At 42.8% G+C, this 20,087-nt stretch overlaps 2 protein-coding genes across 3 annotated transcripts; both read right to left on the reverse strand.

Annotated features, from left to right (window-relative positions):
* Positions 1-3,052: 3,052 nt before the first annotated feature.
* Positions 3,053-11,402, reverse strand: thoc3 (THO complex 3). Its single transcript, XM_012834367.3, has 6 exons — positions 11,165-11,402; positions 10,491-10,647; positions 10,130-10,334; positions 8,993-9,154; positions 6,157-6,257; positions 3,053-4,353 (listed from the first exon to the last, which is right to left on the reverse strand). The coding sequence occupies exons 1-6, from the start codon at positions 11,342-11,344 to the stop codon at positions 4,190-4,192; spliced, it is 969 nt and encodes a 322-aa protein (XP_012689821.1). The 5' UTR covers positions 11,345-11,402; the 3' UTR covers positions 3,053-4,189.
* A 1,714-nt stretch (positions 11,403-13,116) lies between these two features.
* Positions 13,117-19,817, reverse strand: npy7r (neuropeptide Y receptor Y7). 2 transcript variants are annotated; one of them, XM_012834341.3, is made up of 2 exons: positions 19,475-19,817; positions 13,117-15,294 (listed from the first exon to the last, which is right to left on the reverse strand). In XM_012834341.3, the coding sequence occupies exon 2, from the start codon at positions 15,254-15,256 to the stop codon at positions 14,114-14,116; it is 1,143 nt and encodes a 380-aa protein (XP_012689795.2). In that variant the 5' UTR covers positions 15,257-15,294; positions 19,475-19,817; the 3' UTR covers positions 13,117-14,113. The 2 variants fall into 2 exon arrangements, with proteins under 2 accessions (XP_012689795.2, XP_031413806.1); XM_031557946.2 differs by having other exon boundaries at positions 13,117-15,297.
* Positions 19,818-20,087: the final 270 nt, after the last annotated feature.

Here is a 20,087-nt window from a genome sequence, read left to right on the forward strand (position 1 = left end):
TCTGACACGATACCCCTCTCGCACAGGCAGGCCGCGCTTCTTTTATTTAACACACGCCTCGTCACGGACGAGCCTCCACGGAGCTTTCTGCTCCGCTTGTGTTGCACAATGGCGGGACTAGGATGGGGACTGGCCCAGATTTGCTTGAGCCCACACCGCCACAAAAGCATGAATGTTTCAGCAGTGCGTTATGGCTGACAATACACATCTACGCGACGTATATGCAGCATGGCGGGCTGACAAAGGCACGGCATAAATTTAAATCTGCACTCTGGACTTTCAGTGAGGTACTACTTATACATAACGTGTCCACCCATTTACAGTGCATTCAGAGCCCCTTCATTTTTTTTCACATTTTGTCTTGTTACAGCCTTATGCTAAAATTGCTTAAATTAATTTTTCACAAATGTATTAAAAAAGAAAAACTGAAAAATCACATTGTCAGTATTCGGTATTCAGACCCTTTGCTATGACACTTGGAATTCAGCTCAGGTGCCTCCCATTTATGTTGATCATCTTTAAGATGTTTCTACACCTTGATTGGAGTCCCCCTGTGGTAAAATCAATTGATTGGATATGATTGGGAAAGGCAACCTCGAGCCATGAGGTTCACAGAAGTGCCTCCAGAGCTCAGAGACAGGCTTGTGTTGAGGCACAGATCTGGGGAAGACTACAAAAAAAAAATATCTACTGCATCGAAGGTTCCCAAGAGCACAGTGGCCTCCATAATTCGTAAAAGGAAGAAATTTGGAACAGCCATGACTATTCCCACACCTGGTGGCCCAGCAGTAGGGGGAGAAGGGTCTTGGTAAGAGAGTTGACCATGAACCCGATGGTTACTCTGGCTGAGCTCCAGAGATCCTGTGTGGAGATGGGAGAAACTTCCAGAAGAAAAACAATCACTGCAGCACGACCGATCTGGGATTTATGGCAGGATGGCCAGACGGAAGCCTCTCCTCAGTGAAAGACACAGGACAGCCCGCTTGGAGTTTGCAAACAAAGCACCTAAAGAACTCTCAGGCTGTGAGAAACAAGATTTAAAACCAGGAATGAACTGTTTGGCCTCAATTCTAAGAGTCATGTTTGGAGGAAAGCAGGCACCGCTCATCACCTGCCCAATACCATCCCAGCAGTGAGGCATAGTGGTGGCAGCATCATGCTGTGGGACAGCTAAACAGAGAACAGTACAGAGATATCCTTACATTTACATTTAGTCATTTGGCAGACGCTTTTATCCAAAGCGACTTACAATGTATACACATTTTACATTTACACTGATGGCACACTGCACATCAGGAGCAATTAGGGGTTCAGTGTCTTGCTCAAGGACGCTTCGACAGGGAATCGAACTAGCAACCTTCTGATTACTAGACGACTTCTCTACCTACTGTACCACTGTCTCCCCTGTCTCCTTAATGAAAACCTGGTCCAGAGTGCTCAGGACCTCAGACCAGGCTGAAGGTTCACCTTCCAACAGGACAATGACCCCCAAGCACACAGCCAAGACAGCACAGGAGTGGCTTAGGGACAACTCTGAGAGCCCTGACTGGAACCCAATCCAACATCCCTGGAGAGACCTGAAAATTGCTGAATAATTCTGTCAGTTAGATATTTTAGTTTTTACTTTAGTCATTATGGGGGTTTTGAGTGTAGATTTGAGCGGAGAAAAATGTATTTAAATGATTTTCACATGAGGTTGAACATAACAAAATGTGTAAAAGTGAATACTTTCTGAATACACTGGATCTAAAATCTTGCCATTTGTCCTTTCAGTGCAATTGTATCTTATTTTCTGAATGTGAATTCCACAAGCAGGAATAAGCATAGATCGAATCACCATAAATCAGATAGGGATAGTGTAGTAAGTCCGCCGGTGATCCCTGAGGCTTAAGGAGTGGAGGATGCGGTTGTGGTTGTAGTGACAGATTTGGAGCCCCGTGGGCTCTTGGCTGGCGGAGTGGCTACAGGCTCGGTTAAATTAAATGAAATTAAGAGGAGGAGGTGGGGGAGCGTGTAGCCCCCCCGACGCGAACAGGAAATGCCAGCGAGGGACATCCTGGAACCTGCTGCTGCCCAGCCCCCAGAAAGGATTGTGTGTGTGTGTGGGTGTTGGGGTGGGGTTTGGTTGGAGGACGGCTGCCATCGACCAGACTCACGGTCTGGACCAGGCAAGGACGTTTGGAGCGTGGCGAGAGTGTCACCTGGTAACGATGTCTGATCTGCTCGTCGCACCATTTCCCCAGTGACTGGTTACTTGTACTTGACTTATGTTGACATAACTGGCTAGGTCAACTCAGAGTAAGTGTAAATCTCTGAATAGAAGAACTCTCTATGGCTTCAAAACAAAGCCATAGGACTCGTTTAGCTTCATCACTTACTCGGAGTTACTTCAGCCAGGTTTGTCACTAAACCACTTCCCCTTGTCTTTCTCGTCATACCCTTACACCCACCCACTCCTCCCTCCCTCAGACGCGTTGTTAATCAACAGCACCAGGCTCTCCTCGGCCTCCATCACTGCAGGCATTGGCATGCGGGTGAAGGTTTGCTACTGGTGCAACTGACGTTCACAAGCACTTCCTCCTGCCAAAAGACCTCCAGCATCAGCCAGCGAATATGACAGGGGCTCTTTTGGAGGGAGGGGGTGCCCATAATAACACCTCTGAGTTATGGTGTGTGGGTGTGTGTTTGGGGAGGAGGGAGAATTACCATGTTGAGGTTTCCATGTGCTTTCACAACCTCCAAGTACACAAAATAGCATATGTTACTCCCCAGGTTGGGCCTAATTACTGAATGAAAATTAAACAGCCTTTTCTATTCCTTTGCTAATGGGCTAGGTAGGTTATGTCAATTCCAAGTGGAAATTGGATCACACTGCAGGAATTTGCATGAAACATTATCCATGGAAGAGCACAATTTCATAATTTCATTAGCCTACTGGCCAGAGTGAAGGTCCTGCAATATTTCGACAACTTTAAGTGTGGAAGGCAGAGGGCTATGGAATGACAAAAGCTGACAAGAAAAAGCATCAAATAAAACAAAATGGTGTCCAAAGTGGTGTCCAAAGTGGTGTTTTTCACATTTTAATATATAAAAAAAAAAAAAACAACAACAGAAGGTGGTAAATATTTCAAAACAACTCTGCAACTCCCTCTTTCTTTTGAGGGGAGGACAACCATGGAATGTGGTTTGAGTACACAACCCCTAAAAGATATACAATACTGCCCTCTGCAGGTCATCAGTGGAAGTGTGTCACTTCCTTACAGAACCCCAACTAGTATCAATAAACCCAGCACTATTCTGACCCAGCACTCCTTTCTTTATAGGCCTTTAACTACTCGCAGTACTGAACAGGAGGGGAAATGATAGAGAAACAAAAATTGCCACAGACCCTTAACAGTCTGCAATGCGTCTCGCAGTCTGAACCTTAGTAGGCCTGGTCCATCAACATAATTATTCCTCTCTAACCAACTTATAGTGTAATTCAAAAAGTCCACAAAAGTTTCAAGAGCTGCCTTTCCCTCCCAGGATATCATCCTTTAGAAGCACTCTGGGTAGAGTGGGAAGAACTTCTAAACCAAATGCCACAGCATACTCTATCCCACTATTCAGCTGTGCAGTATTTACCCGTCCCCTCAGCTGTGTCTGCTAGCTGCTAGCAGGCTTAGGTAGACTCTACAGACTACAACAGCTTGCATAACAGACAATGGAGTGTGGAGTCCGTAAAATACCAATGTACAACAAATCTTAGAGTTGCTGAATCTGCAGAGAGCAAGTATGGTGGGCCAATAGGGGCCAATTATGAATTCCAATACAGTAAGGACTAATGCACTGCTGAAGTAATACTGGCCCAGATAGGCATCAATAAAAGGGTAGTAGTTATCAATGCCAGTCTCTCACTACTGTTGCTGTGGGTAAACCAAAGCCTTGGACACCGCGGAGACCAGGCAACAGGTTGGATGTATGAGTGTGTCTGTGTGTTTGTTTTACTTATGTGCATGTGTATACACTGCCATACCATACAAACAAAGACTGTTTGCACATTCGTGTGTGTGTGAGATCAGACAGCTATATGGAGGCCATATGCATAAGAATGAGTTTGGATATCTATTCTGACTTGTTCTAACTTTGGCTGACTGTGTGTGTGTGTGTGTGTGTGTGTGTGCCAGTGAGTGGAAAAAGGGACGATTGTTCAGGAGTCGTTCGGCAGTCCAAAGAGCTTGACAGTGCCAGCCTCTCTGTTGCTGTCGTACTTTCCCTCCTTGTCATCGCAGGCGTAGGCCAGAAGAGGGCGCTTGGGATGCCAGGCCACTGTGAACGTGGGGGACTCGCACTGTACCTCCCACAGCTTCTCCCCTGCAGGAGTGAAAACACACACACACACACAAAATTGATTATACAAGTTTACACACAGAAGACACTGTATGTAACAGTGTAATATGTAATATAAACAACAAAGGAGATGCAGGCTGAGACAGTGCCTTGTACTTGAATCCATACACAGATACACACACACACACACGAGACCCTTACACCCTCACAATATTGTCAACAATGGATAAATAATTCATCCTTTGACAAACTACTGATTTGACATCGCTAACCAATTTTACATTTTGCTACAAATATTTTGTTGCTTCAAACAAAACTATGCCACTTCAGGAGAGAGGTATATGAGATCCCATAAAGCATGCCCGTGCTCTGAGCTCATTTCATGGTCTAAATGATAAAGTTGATCTAATCTCAGGTTCAATATATCACTATGTGGCCTGCTCACAATGTTTTTGTGCGTACACACACACACACATTCACTGAATTCCCATGAATATAAACTTTCATACTTATTTATGAATCAGTTTGAGACACAAGATGTTTGGCTGGTTGTTCACAAGCAAAATACCATCTCAATCCAATTTATATGAAAGCATCCATCATCTCATTGAACACATCAACACAAAGTAATTGCATCTATATTTTATAATATGCTGCTTTGCTTTGTGGTTCAGGTTCATTTCCTTTCCTTCAGTGATCCTTTCCCTGGCAAGGTGAAAGCATCATCGGCACACATGAGACATGCATGTTCGATGTGCCCTATAACTAATGTGAAATTGACATAGTCACTCTCAATAAACCACGACCTTCACACAGGTGACTTTACTACACAATCTATTCTCTGTGAACTAGACAAAGGTGAATACTTCTAGCGTGGCTTGGAACAGCAATATCTATTTACTCCATATTCAGGTGCATTGACAAAAGTGTGCTCCTGAAGCAACGTGTTGATTGGCTGGAATTGTGTACGGCTCGGTTCAAGATGCTATTTTTGTTTCCCAGAGCCAGAACTGTGCAGGAACACTAGATCTGCCCACACAGAATGACCTGCTAGAGGACTGTGAGGAGCAATTAGCTGAATATGAGAAAAAGCGTAGTGGATTTTAAATCACGGACTGTGCCTTTAACCCTGCCGTGTCAAAACTAGCAAAATTCACTGAATGTCCTAGTTTAATATAATTACAACTGAATATGCAATTGGTTTGAAAAAACACGATTACCCAATTTATTTATTGTTTTTCGATGCCATAGACTCAATGTAGCCTAAAAGACGATTTGCGAGTAACAGCTGGAATTTCGCTGCGACCACACTGAACATTATTTTATTTTGTATTTAATACATCCTTTAAGAAGCTTTAGTCTTTAGGGGTGTGAAATGCTGTGAAAAATTATGCAATTTTGCCCAAACTCATGTTCATCTTGTTAGCTGAATGGCTGCACTGTTATATCCACTGTTTTGTTTTGCACTGTTGTTGTTTTTGCACAGTACCTGCCTGGAAGTCTGGAATGTGTCTGGGGACACTAGTTGTTGCACTATGACCATAAATTGCACTTTATTATGTTGTGATATGCTCTATTGCACATGTTTTGTATGTCTTATGACATTTTGCTATCAAATATTTTAGTAAAGAAGTTAATGTTTCAAGTTCAAGTACATGGAAAATCCTTTTTTTTTTGGCATCGAGAATCGTGTTATTTTACTGGTATTGGTACCGACTACTGAATTTTTGGTATCGTGACACCCCTAGGGTACACAGCAAGCTTATGAACTTCCCCCGCTCGTGTCTGTATTGACAGGCTGTGGTGGAGTGTGACCCTTCCCCTCACCTGTCTCCACCTCCGCGATGTCAATGAAGTGGTCCTCGGACGCAGAGGCCAGCATCTTCCCATCGTGGCTGAAGCTCAGAGTTCGCACCGGCCAGTCCAGTCTACAGAACAATCACATCACCGGAAAATCAATGAGAGAGAAAAAGGAAAAAGAAAACAACATCAATTCCAGGGAGCAGTTTAGAGACCAGTTTGAAGATATAAATAGAGAGGCAAAGAGAAATCTGCACAGGGGTCAAAGATGAGAGGATCCCATCAGAAATGTGCACCTGGGAAGAGCATGACGTTAAACAACTTCAGTTGTTAAGAACAACACTAACACTACTGAACACTCATTCATGTTATAAAGAGCACAAAGAGACTCTACCACCTAACGGGGTGCAGAGTGGGAAGCACTGAAGGACGGGAGAAGGGAACCTGGATGTGCCACGTTAGGGAGGTCTGGATAGGGATACGGGCTGAACAGAGCCACTAAAGAACTTGACCAGAGAGGCTGGATGCAGCTGCATTTTTTTTTTAAGCTGCTAAATCTTGCACACAGTGTTTAAAAAGTGCATGCCTAGTGTTTATACTTACAATGAATTTGTTTAAATTACTTAAATGCACAGTGGCAAAGCCATCGATTTGTTGTTTTTGTTTCTGTAATGAGCAGTTAAATAAAAATGTAAAGAATGTGGGAAAGAATATTTTACACTAAATGTATCTAATATTGTGTTGGTCATATTTAAATCATTCATTACGTTTTGTGGGGAAAAAAAGAGGATAAAAAAAAAAAAAATCGCATGTTAAATCGCAATCTCAATATTTTGGTAAAAAAATCGCAATTAGATTATTTTCCCAAATCGTTCAGCCCTACTTGAAACTATTAAGCCTTAAGTGCCTGACTGGCCCTATGAACACACAGAGATGGAGAACTTCAAATGAGTAGAGGATTCACTGGAGACACATCAAAACACACTTTCTTGACCAAGTACCAAACATGCAACTATTCTAGCCTTAAGTGCCTGACCGGCCCTGTGAACACTCAGAGATAGGGAGCCACGAGGAGCCAGCAACTGAAAGACTTCTTGCTGGAGCCGAGAAGCTGATCAAGGCTGTCAAAGACTGGGCCAGATAGACTGGAGTCAGACAGCATGGACTGTAGGCTTGTCATGAAAGTGATGACATTATGTTGAGGCAGCAGCAGCAGGTGACTGTCCAGAAGAACACACCTCTGAGCTCTACACCACACACCCTAATGGGTGGTCCTTGAACAATAACCAATCACTAAGTGCTAACCCACTTAGTCGTAACCGCTGACAACCATGACTACCAACTAACATATAGGCCTTTCCAATCATGTTAAGTCACTCCTTTCTCTCTGCCTTGTTGCTTAATAAGTGTGACCAGACTCCAAGAGCTGTGTTTATGTTACTGATTTTACTTTAATATTTTACAACTACATTTGTCAAGTGCAACAGAGACTCAGGGGTATTATCAGCGAAACAGGCTGCCTTTCTTCTCACGTAAACAGCCATGGTTTAACGGTCAATCTCAAAATGCACAGATGTCTGCATAGAGTGTGTAGATTAGGGCTGAACGATTAATTGCATTTGCAATAAAATCGCGATATGATAAAACGCGATTTTCTAACCGCAACGTGCGCGATTACAATGTGGTTGTATACAATTTCTTAAGGTGGTACATTTTGCACACAGTGTTTAAAAAGTGCATGCCTTGTGTATATACTTACAATGACTTTGTTTAAATTACTTAAATGCACAGTGGCAAAGCCACAGATTTGTTGTTCTTGTTTCTGTAATGAGCAGTTCAATAAAAATGTAAAATGTGGGAAAGAATATTTTACACTAAATGTATCTAATATTGTGATGGTCATATTTAAATCATTCATTACGTTTTGTTGGGGGAAAAAAAAGAGGATAACATTTTTAAAAATCGCATATTGAATCGCAATTGCAATATGGGGGGAATAAAAATCGCAATTACATTATTTTCCCAAATCGTTCAGCCCTAGTGTAGATACTGCCTAAAAGTAAATGTCTCTATTTCTCGCCAGTTCAGCACCGTTTCATCTATGGTGACGTACAACTGGCCCTCACAACCAAAGTATAACATATGCAAAAACCTTTTTAGCAGGGCTAGCATCTCTGCCAGCATACTGACATATTTCAATCAGTCATCATCTATCTGTGTCTGACTCCATCATTTGTCTAGCCATCAAGATTGCACGTCCAAAGGCTAAAGGAAACCATTATCAACCTGCACTGGGTATGCGTCAAAGTCATATAGTTCAGACTAAGCATTAAAAGTATGATACGCGTGAAACCAGACATCACAGCCTCCCTCTTTGGACGGATCTAAAGACACCATGATCTATGGATGTAGTTAAGAAACTACTGGAGCAGCAATAACTTAGTTTGACGACTACTTAAAGTTCTCACATCAGCCAGGCAATTCATCACAGGAGGAACTGTACCTGCTGGGATCGACAATGAATCATCAATAAAGGCACGGCTGAGGCAGGATCCAGAGGACATAAGTGAGTGAGTCAGTGAGTGAGTGAGTGAGAGAATGAGAGAGTGAGTGAGAGAATGAGAGAGTGAGTGAGTGAGTGGGAGTGCGTGAGTGGGAGAGAGTGGGAGAGAGAGTGAGAGAGTGAGTGAGCGAGCGAGCGAGCGGGAGAGAGTGTGAAACTGTGAATCAGTGTGTGTGTGAGCGAGCGAGCCACTCTATCCACACACAAACAAACACACAGACAGAGCACATTAGCAAACAAAAAAACATTTCCTGTTTTGGCCAGGACAAAATGTTTGTGTGTGTGTGTGTACTCCCTCACCGTGAGAAGCAGCGCACACACACCAGCTCCTCCACGTTCCACAGGCTGACCAGCGCGTCTGCGCTGCCCGTGGCGAAGTACTTCCCCGTGGGGTCGAACTTGATGCAGATGCAGTTGGAGGGGTGTGCGTTGATGGACTGGATGGGCTTCAGCTCAGGGTAGCTTCAGACAGAGGGCAGAGGAAAGCATCATGAAGAGCAAAGTATCACTCCAGAGAAACACCACCATGATTTCTGGCTTTCATGATTTTCTACCTGCCGCTAATTAATCAATTGATTTTTTTAGGGTTACGTATCAGCGAATGCTTTGCACCCGAAACAAGCTTTTATTTTCTAAAGCAGTACATGAAGGAGATAAGCTAATGTCATTGGCTGACCACACACAGAGACAAAGACATTTTGTGTAGAAACAAATTAAGCAATCTACATACCACACCGCAAGGCTACAGAAATGTACTAAATATAGGAACTTTTCAATATACTGGAAACCCAAAACCACTTCCCAGATATTTGCTGATGATATCCTTTAAAGAACCCTAGTCCAAATACTGACAACATGGCCATCTGGAAATCTACAGTGAAGAGTAATAACTTTCCTCTGCAGTGAAAGGATGTGCTTAGTTCTTGCTCTTGTGGTTGACTAGTGGGCAAGTATGTGGCACTGCCAGCAAGTTGGGGCTGAGCAATTACTACAAAACATACTGATACAATCTTTTCTTAGATCATAAAATTTAATTCAATTATCATTATAAATTAAATTATCATGAAATAATATGTCCCAATCTTGCATGCTGGGAGTTGATAGTCACATGTTTATATCTAGGTGTATTCCATTGTGAAGAGCAGGTTTTTGTACACTGGTTAAAACTACCCTTAAATAAACAAACTAAACCTAGACCCCTCTTATTTCATAGTAGTAATACGCCATACCTTGGGAGCAGGTGCCTTTAACAAGGCATGAACCAGAGTTTCATTAAACATTCTTCTTTAAAAGACACAAGAAGAATGCTTTTAAAGCATAATGGGAATGTGTGTTCGTAGAAATGCCCGGGCGGTACAGGTTGTACCACTACTCTAAACTAAGTCATGAATTTGTTTGGGTTATGTTGGCAAACTCAAACCTCGCTCTGACTTTTACCTTAAAATATTGATGCAGCCACTTCCGTTTGTCAAGAAAAACATGTCATTGTCGTTGTTCCACGAGATCTCGTTGACCTCAAACTTGAACTGTTCTTCAGCTCTTGACCGGTTAGTTTTTGCATCAATGAAAGTGACCACATCATCTTTGTTTCCAACAGCGATGGTTTGTCCATCTGGGCTCCAGCATATGTTTATGTTTTCACCTAAAGCAGAAGTGCAGATCAGCTGTAAAGATCCCTACAATCATCATAATTGTATCATAATGACACCAGTTTTTAACTTGGGAGTACTTTTAAAAGACAGTTTTTGACTTCAGATAAATAAATATTATACATAATGAGAGATAAATAATGGTGAACCTTTCGTGCTGATGGTTGCAATGCATTTGGTCGTCCTGACATCCCAGATCCTGATGGTCTTGTCTCCAGAGGCCGTCACAAAAAGATCCGGGTTAGTAGGGTGCCAGCACAGCTGATCTACACTATCGCCATGACCTCTGTAGTTGTTTTCCTTAACCTGTAGGGCCAAAATAAGAGAGATTCGTTTACAAAAGCATACGCAGGAAAATCATTCTCCTTTTGGAATACAAAAAGTTGTATTATTTCAGATATACACTGAAATATACCACTCTTGGGGATGTGGACGTATTACATTATGTAGCCTGCCCTCCCATTATCCTAGTAGCCTATATTGTACAATAATTTATTGTGGCTAACTGCGCTCATATAGGAGTATGTCAATGAACTTAGTAAGGTACGCATATTTAACTACGACTTGTTCAACTAGTATTAGGCTATATGCTACCTAGCTATAACCTGCATGAAAGACTGACGTTAACTGCTCGCGAACACGCCTTCATTCAGCGCTAGAATTCCCCCAGAACCCTCGCCATGAATGCCGCAGTACATTAATGTATTTTTTTAATTCAGCCAAAGCTATTTATTAACGGCCTGAGCGTTTAATGGAAAAGTTAAGTATGCTGGGTAGTACTAGCTAATATCAAGCCTATGAACTGTGCTAAAGAACCTCTTACCAGTCGGTCTTTCTCCAGCACGAATACACTCGCTGTTTTGTCGAATGATCCTGACGCAAGTCTCCTGCCATCGCAACTCCAAGCAACTGAATGAACTTTGGCGCTATGCGCTGGAAACTCACGACTTTTATTGTTATTCTTAAAGTGCTCTTGCAAATCTTGGTAGTACTGCGACGCCATGTTGTTATTTTTCTTCGGTTGCCGCCTCTGTTTCTCTTAGTACATCGTAGTTTGCCGTTTAGTTTGCCTGACGTCTAGTGGCAGGGAGTGTTCACTTCATGATACATCGGCACGCCATGGTGATATCCCACGCGCGTCAACTGTTTTAAAACATAGAGCGGAAATAAAAGTAAATACAATTTTTTGCAATTTCACCACAGCCTTATAAAGCCTCAAGGTGATTCAGAAATAACTGACTCTAACAAACTGACTCTCACAGTTTTAGTTAGGGTTACACCACCCGACCATTTCTTCCAACCAGCCAATAGTGCCAGAGTTCAGATTATAAATATTGAATAGGGTCAAGGTTTCAGGGCTAGAATAACTTGGGTATCATTTAAAGTAGGCCGTATATAACGGATATAATTAGTCCGGTATTGTAAATACTTTGTATCTGACGATGTTTGCAGTGTGTGTGTGTGTGTGTGTGTGTGTGCGTGCGCGCGCGTGCATGTGAATACTTGTTTTGCTTGTCCATGCCAGTCTGTCAGCTTCCAGATTCCATCATGAAATGTGTCAGAACAACAGATGATACTTTTTTTTCAACTGTTGTCTGTGTAACCATAAAATGTCTAGCACGTCTAGCGTATCTTTATGTATGTATATATCAGAGAAGACATTTTTTATTCTCATTCTCATTTTTGATGTAGCATGCTTTGTTGATCAAGAATGAGTTAGTCATTCTGACACACTGTGAATAGGTAAACACTCTGCTTATTGTAATATTTCACCCATTATCCATCATCCAGTACCCATCCGGATTCCCCCATTAATCATATGAGATGACGGGTTAGCGAGTCTCCCACAGATTCTGGTAGGCTACTCACTGTGTTCATGTAGAAAAATGCTGTGATGAACTTTTGCATATCTCCAGCTTGTCTCTAAAGGAACCACTCTTATTAAGTGTATAATTAGCATCACAATCACAAGCCATCAATATGTCAGTGCCTTAGTTGCATGCTGTAATTTTGTTTAACCTGTTGATCCGTTTTTTAGGAGAAAGAATAAGACGGGCTAAACGCAACCTCAGCACCTCAAGGTTGATGTCTGTCCATTAGTTGGTAGTAACTTGTAGTTTTTCATTTTGACCAATAGGTGGCAGAAGTTCATCAAGTATGTGCACCTTCTTCAGATTTCTAACAACATACCTACACAGTGCACAGAACTGCATTATTTCTGATGTGTGCTTATGTGACAATCACTCAGAAACCGGCCATTTACATCTGACACACAGGAGAGAAATGAAAAGACTATTGAGAATGAGAATATATTGTTTCTGCTGAGGTAAGCCTAGAATGGGTCCTGCAGGCAGTCTGACATCCATCCTCTTTAGCATTAAGTACTATTTACCATGCATGAAGGACAAATAGCATTCATTCTTGTCCCAAGCATCCGGACGAATAGATATAGGTGGATGAGGCAGGAGCTCACGTAGAGGTTACTCATGACTTATTCAGTGTGGGTGAATGAATGGTTAATATGTTTGAGTCAGTATGAACATTGCCCCAATGCCCACAAGGATCTCCTCTCCTCACTCTCAATGCACATCAGTGACAGACTTACATAGTGGCTAACTGGCTGACAAACATCAACTTATCCTCCAACAGCAACAGCACTGATGTTAAATAATTCACGACTCGTGTTTTGGAAGCAATTACAGCTTTTGTTTTAGCTTCCACTTCAGCAGAATGTGGGCGGAGAAGACAAAAAAAAGTATTCCTTGCATAATGTTGTTATTGTTAGCTACATCACCAAGTGTGAAGTGGTTTATTTGATATTAACTTGGTTTATTTCAATAACACAGATAGATGGGAGAAAATAGAGGAACGCTCTACAATAAGAGATAGAACACTGAGGCACATCTCGTTTCCTCCGGTACACGACACACACACACACACACACACAGAGAGAGAGAGAGATCAAAGAGTGATTTGATGACATTCGTAACAAGATATACTCAATTTGTCAAATCCTGTCAGTGCCACAGCAGCATCCTCATCACATTTGTTATGCTGAATAGAGCCACAGATCAGTCATTATTTAACTCCCTGACTGAGAACACGGAATTGTAACATTCAAATACAATATATTTATATGTATATATTTATATGGGTACTTGTGTACTCCTTTTGCTTTTGCAAAAGTGCTATCAGTGCATTTAGAGTACCATATGCAAATGTATGCACATGCAACATTACATAAAGTATGTAAATGTTTACCAATTTATTGGCAGGATGTTGTATTATATAATGATCTGTTATTATATTAGGATGCTTAAGATGATTAGAAATCCAAATTAATCCTTGTCTTTTATCTGGAATATACTAGAATATAGGCAACACATTCCATATTTTGCCAGAAAACCAGAATACCAGGGTGTATTTTTTTGTCTTGTAGACTCAGCCCTCTTGGGGCACAATAACTTTACAATTTACGGCATGTTCCAAAATGACAGCATATTATCCCCACAAGTTCTTGGACATCAAAGTTAAATGATTTTTTGTGCAATGAGGAAAATGCTTCCTCCTCCTCCAAGTTGCACAATTAGTCGAAGACAGCTTGTTGCCAACAAACACAGCTGCTCATTCATTCTTTATATGCTTTCCATGCCAAGAGGGTACCTTCAGCAAACTCGGAGACCATATGGCACTTGCTCAAGAATAAACAGCCCTACTTGGCACCCTCAAGGTTGCCTCTATGTGTAGGAAGTTCAAGACAAGTTCAGGAATTTCAGACAGCAGTTGGTCGGCATCCATCATTGTGCCGGTTCACAATTAGACCCCTCTGCGAGCGGGTCTTGAAGGACCCTTCCATGTGGATGGTGTCAGGCTTGTGTTCGCATCGGAAGAACATGACAAAGCCGTTCCTGTAGTTCTTGTTCATCCACCCATAGAGGAACGGGTTGGTGAAGGTGGAGCACATGGCCACGATGTGGAAGATGGTGTAGAGCAGCTTATACTCTTTGAACCGCAGTATCAGGTCCAGATCGCTGGCCAACTGGAACATGTGAAAAGGCAGCCAGCACAAGGCAAACACCAGCACCACCCATACCAGCATCTTGGTGGTCTTCTTGCGGCGTTGGATGCTGTCCCCGCGGTTAGAGGGGCTGGCGAGGTTGCGCAGCTTGGCCCAGATGCACACGTAAGCATAGCTGATGATGCCCAGCGGTATAACGTACTGCAGAAGCAGCATGGCCAGGCTATAGATGACGGCATCGCGGTTGGTGCTGTTTGGCCACTTCTCCGAGCACACGGCAATGCGCAGCCCGATGTAGGGGATCTCCTCGCGCCGGTACTCCCGGAAGATTGCCAGGGGGCCGGCCAGCACGGCCGAGGCGGCCCATGTCAGCCCGATGATGGCGAAGCTGGCGCGGCGCGACAGGCGGCGCTCCAGGTGGAACACAATGCAGCGGTAGCGCTCCAGGGCGATCACCGTCAGAGTCAGTATGGAAACGTGGACGCTCAGGGCCTGGGCATAGGGCACGAGGTGGCACAGCACCGCGCCAAACTTCCACTCGTCGAGCAGCGTGTACGCCAGGGTAAACGGCAGGCAGATGGTGTCCACCATCAGGTCAGCCAGTGCCAGGTTGGCGATGAAGTAGTTGGTGACGGTACGCATGTTCTTATAGAGGATTATCATGTAGATAACCAGCGTGTTGCCCACCAAGCCTAGGATGATAATGAGTGAGTAAGCAGCAATGAGTGTGATCTGGACGATCAGGTGCTTGGTGATGTCGTCACTAAAGGTGGGTCTGAGAAGATTCAGGCTATTGTTCATCAGGAAGAACTCTCCGTATCGGGAGATATCGTCCCATTTCGCCGGCGACGTGTCCGTATCGTTGAGCAAATCCAAAGGACTCATTTTGTGTTGCATGCCCCTGGGTACGTCAAACCAACTTGCTCTGCAACTTCCTGCTGGAAAAAACCAAATGGAGCTGAGATGTATAGGCATTAGAAACATTAATCATCTTTTTATTTGCGGCTGTACCAGTGCAGTAATTGCTGGTATAGTGTTTTTCTTTTCTTTTCTTTTATCTCAGAGCAGAACATGGGGTTGCTTTTAATTGGGTCCACAGAGATATACATAAGCTTAACCCACATCCTTTTCTGTTTATTTTGCTAACTGGAAGCAAAACCAGTGAGCTCTTCGTTTTTCAGTCCATAGACATGCATGTATACATCTGAGCACACCTTTATGCTATGTGTTCCCCTTGAACAGTAGACTGGAGATTAGCTGTCACAAGACTTCAGGCTCTATAGTTACACCGTTTGTTCCAATCTCAGGAAAATTAAAGGCTTGAAAAAACGAAGCATGCCTGACAAAAAGCATGGTCTTTTTATCCTACTAAATGGACACAGCACAAACCTATACATCGTGCAGCAGCATGCACCTGCAGGAAAAATTGGTATTTTTAAAAACCGGTGGGCTAAATGGAATGGGGGAAACTGGAAATGGTGTGCCTCCATTCTGGCCCACTCTTCATTCCTTTCCATGAATCTTTTATTAATGCATGACTTTCAGCCCCCCAACCCCCCAGTGTGGTTTCAGACCAGGGAGATGAATTTGCAGTGCGCACCGTGAGAAGGGGGTCTTTCTCCAGCTGAGGGGGAGGAATTAACTCTGCAGATGAGCAGCAGTGTGTGATGGAGGGAGGAGGACTGAGGAAATACTACTTCTGTGCTGTGATGGGAGGACTGGGGATGAGCAGCCTGTGAGGATGAGGCGGTGTAGTTTCTGAGGTGCTTCAGAGTAGGATAGGAGAATCTTGCGCAGTGATTAAGGTTTAGCATTCTTCCCCTCATCAGGTTTTGTGTTATTTCAAATGACTCGTGAAAGATTGCGCTTGACTTAGGCCCTCAGCAGGGAAGACGCAAGTTATTTACTCTCACACCGGCCTGTTTGTTTATGGGCTGTAAATATTTGTGATGGGCAATTGGATTCCCTTGAAATTGCAAAAGAAGGTTAATGAGTTTTACACTCAACAGAATACCGGAATGGGGATGAGGCTATAAATCAATGTCTCTGTGATATCAAAGCTGAAACCAGCGATACCATCCAATACTTTTTATGAGGGGTTGGTTTTGAACAATATTATGGCCAGAACTTCTGTGCATAGGCAACACTGCTATTGAAATAGATCACAGGTGGTCAAATATATAGGAATGAAGTCATTCTCATCCTAGGGCACCTGGACTATTTCTAATAAAGTTTCAAAAGGCCCAAAGGACCACATTTTAAAGGATAATGTGCTTTTATATTGACGCTGTGTGACTCAGACTTTCTATATTATTTTTGGATGCCTGGAGGGAGTTATACACACTCAGAAGAGATGATTAAGCTGAGGTTTGTGATTGAAGCCTCCTCACTATTCTTGCACAAAAAGCACTTACAACCATTTGTTGCCATGCAGCAAGTACTTCGCAGGCAATTACATGGTCATATTTGTCAATACTAATTGTTGGTCTCCCGTAACAACCCGAACCGGGTAGGGCGAAGTCAATTTGTGGATAATAGAACACAAGGATGATTGAAAACAAGTGATGCAACACGCAGGCAAAGGCTATGGTCTTACTTTATTGACCAAAGAAACATTGGTCACATGAATTACTTGCTAGCAGCACCATATCTGTCCAAAGCGTTATGTATGTCACCAGGGGCGGACTGGCCATCGGGGATACCGGGGAAATCCCCGGTGGGCCGACGAGGTTGGGATGGTCCAAAATACCAGCCCGCGTCCATCCGGCCCTCACACTATCACCGCCGGCACTTTCAACTATTTTCCATACTACTCAGAACACGTATAATTTCCTCTATTAACTATAAAATTGAAGTCACTGACTGATTTTTATACTGCTCCTCGCGATCTGTATTCACACTCATGGTGCCTATTTTTCGAAAATGTTCTGAAGTGTCTTCTGAAATGTGTTCTTACGGACTTCAGAAATTCAACGTAAGAAACGATCTCCACCTTATTAATGAACACCTGAATGGGTTCTTACACAGCCGAAGTGTTCTCAGCTGTGCGGATTGAGGATGAGGATTCTTAAATTAAACGCACCTGGATTTGCATATACGCCCCACCAAGGCACGCAACCGTAGTGACGTGTGCCGTCAGCCCTTCCAACACGGAGCGGCCCGTGGGCCATCTGGTAGTTTTGAGGAATTGCATTTAAGAGAACTCTGGGCCATTTATGACTGTTATTTCGCGTGACAGTGACAGTGATACAAGGTAAATTGTGGCGTTGACTTGGCCAATGTTAGCTTGCTTTTCACAGATGAGGTAACGTTCACTACCAACTAGCCTAGCTAACGTTAGGTAGATAAATGTCCAAAATTGAGACCGTTATGATCTGGTAAAATAAGCAAGCTGGCGCTATTGTCATCATCGAGATGATCTACTTTAACATGTTAGCCGTAGTCACTTGTTTACAATCGATGAGCAAGCTATCCATGGTGGTAGTTGTAAAGAGGGCAATCTTATCATTTCTAACCAGCTAGCTTGTTATGCTAAAATCACCGTGTTACACACAACACTAACATTATAAACAATGTTAATATGTTATCTAGATTAGATAGTGAGGTCATACTAACACATGAGTATACTGATATTGGTTTTTATTATCATGTGACTATAATGCACCCGGGCCAGCAGAGTTAGTTTAGGTTCTGTTACTTAACTTATTGTTTTGTTATGCACCTTCAACACCCCTACACACACACACAATCACACACCCAGCATGCAATACTACTGATACCACTGATGTTCACACCCCATCGTATGTTCTATTCTGTTAATTTCTACAATATAGTTCATACTAATTCTACCCTCTGATTCCAGTTTCTTTATTGTGTGGATATTCATTCCTTAATGTTCTGTAGTTATACGTATAACCATCTGATACTAGCCCAGATTTAAGCCTATTCATCTAGCAACCTATACCTACCTTGGAGTGTTACAATAGCCAGTATCATTTTATTCCATGTGTCCACCCAGGCAAATTGGTGGATCCAAATGTTATTAAAAAAAACCATATATGATGTAATTTTTTTGTAATCATCCAAAATAATGTTAAGTGTATGGGTATTTTTCCAAGTAGGCCACTGACTGGTCTATATGTGCGATGCATTGAATGGGCAACGCGCAGTGTATTGAGTGGGCAGCGCGCCGTGTACTGAGTGGGCCGCGCGCCGTGTATTGAGTGGGCCGGTCTGACAGTAACTCCCGGGCCACTTTTTCCCCCCAGTCCGCCCCTGTATGTCACTGTGCTTCAATCCAGATCCCATGGCGAAAAAGCGGCTGGGGTAACGCGGGTGAAATAAATACTTTATTATATAAGCCTTCCATCCAGACGTCTCCCCAGCCGCTACAGCGGGAGCTTTCAGTCTCTCGGCTGCTGAATGTTTTCAGTGATACAGCCCTTTTTGAAAGGTTAGTTCCCCAAAGACCCATGATATATAGCCTACTGATTTTACCAGGTCGTCGAAACCATCCAAAATGTGTCTGGAAACGGTCACGAGGTGCGAGACTATTTTGTCATCAAAGTTATTCTCAGTGGGGCGCATTCAATTGTTTTAAACTATTGCATCATGGAAACACAGTCAATATATAACATCACCATTTATCGACGTAGGTGATACTGGAGTAGAGAGACGGTCACATCATAAAACCTGTAAGAATGGCAATTGCCTCTTAAAAATGTTGCTAAATCGGTCAGAAAATGCTAAAGTTTTCAGATAAAGACATAGTAAATGAATATTGAAAACATGAATGTGAATATTGAAAAACATAAATATTGAAAAATCCCTCAGCTAGTCATTGATGTCTGCATACAATATATAGACCTTTATTATGTGCAAACTTCAATTTAGCAACTTTCATCACATGGAAATATATTGCTTTTATAAACATTTGAATTATAACATTAGTTGGAGTAGACATGCAATACCTGATTTTATTGAATCGCATTGTTCTAAGAGGACTAACCTAATACATGCATATTGCTGACTGTACCTATGTTTGGAATGCAAAAACGCGCATGGTAACACCATGCAAATTTTCCATTTGAACCATAGCTCTTTTCGCCAACTCACCTTGTTTCCCTTGATGGCCTTTGCAGATGTTGGAGGGATGCGTAAAGCGTTACGTTTGGAAAGACAGCATATTCACTCGTTGGCTCCGAATTCAAGTGAACGTGGTGTTGCCGGTGTAAGCGAAGGTAGGTTTTGTGACCGCGCACGGCGCAGATCAGATGCGAAGAATGCTGTGGGATAGGCGACAGTCGGGAAGAAGCGCATTGGCTCCCCGGTACATTGCAAATGTAATTGTGTCATAATTGCTTCAATAAATATCCGGTGTGCTGACTTGTCAGAGCCGATGCCTGCTGGTTTTGTGCGTCTTCTTTTGATTGGCATGTCCTAGTCCCTCATCAACCCCCCTCCCTCAACCCCCCCCCCCAAACCACCATTATTCACTCTTAAAAGGATGCCAATTAAAGGAGCAAAATAACTCAGGGGAAGGGGGTGAATAATTTCATTTCAAGGCTGTAAACATTATCGAATGTGAAAAGAACACAATGTTGAATGTGCAAAGTTTTTCTAAAAGCAAATTACGCAATAACCAGGTGCACACTCATATGGAGAAACAACACACACAACTACAGATAGACTATAGCACAAACTACAATATATGTAGCCCACCTATGGA

This window comes from Clupea harengus, chromosome 20, assembly GCF_900700415.2.
Source record: "Clupea harengus chromosome 20, Ch_v2.0.2, whole genome shotgun sequence".
Lineage (NCBI taxonomy): Eukaryota > Metazoa > Chordata > Actinopteri > Clupeiformes > Clupeidae > Clupea > Clupea harengus.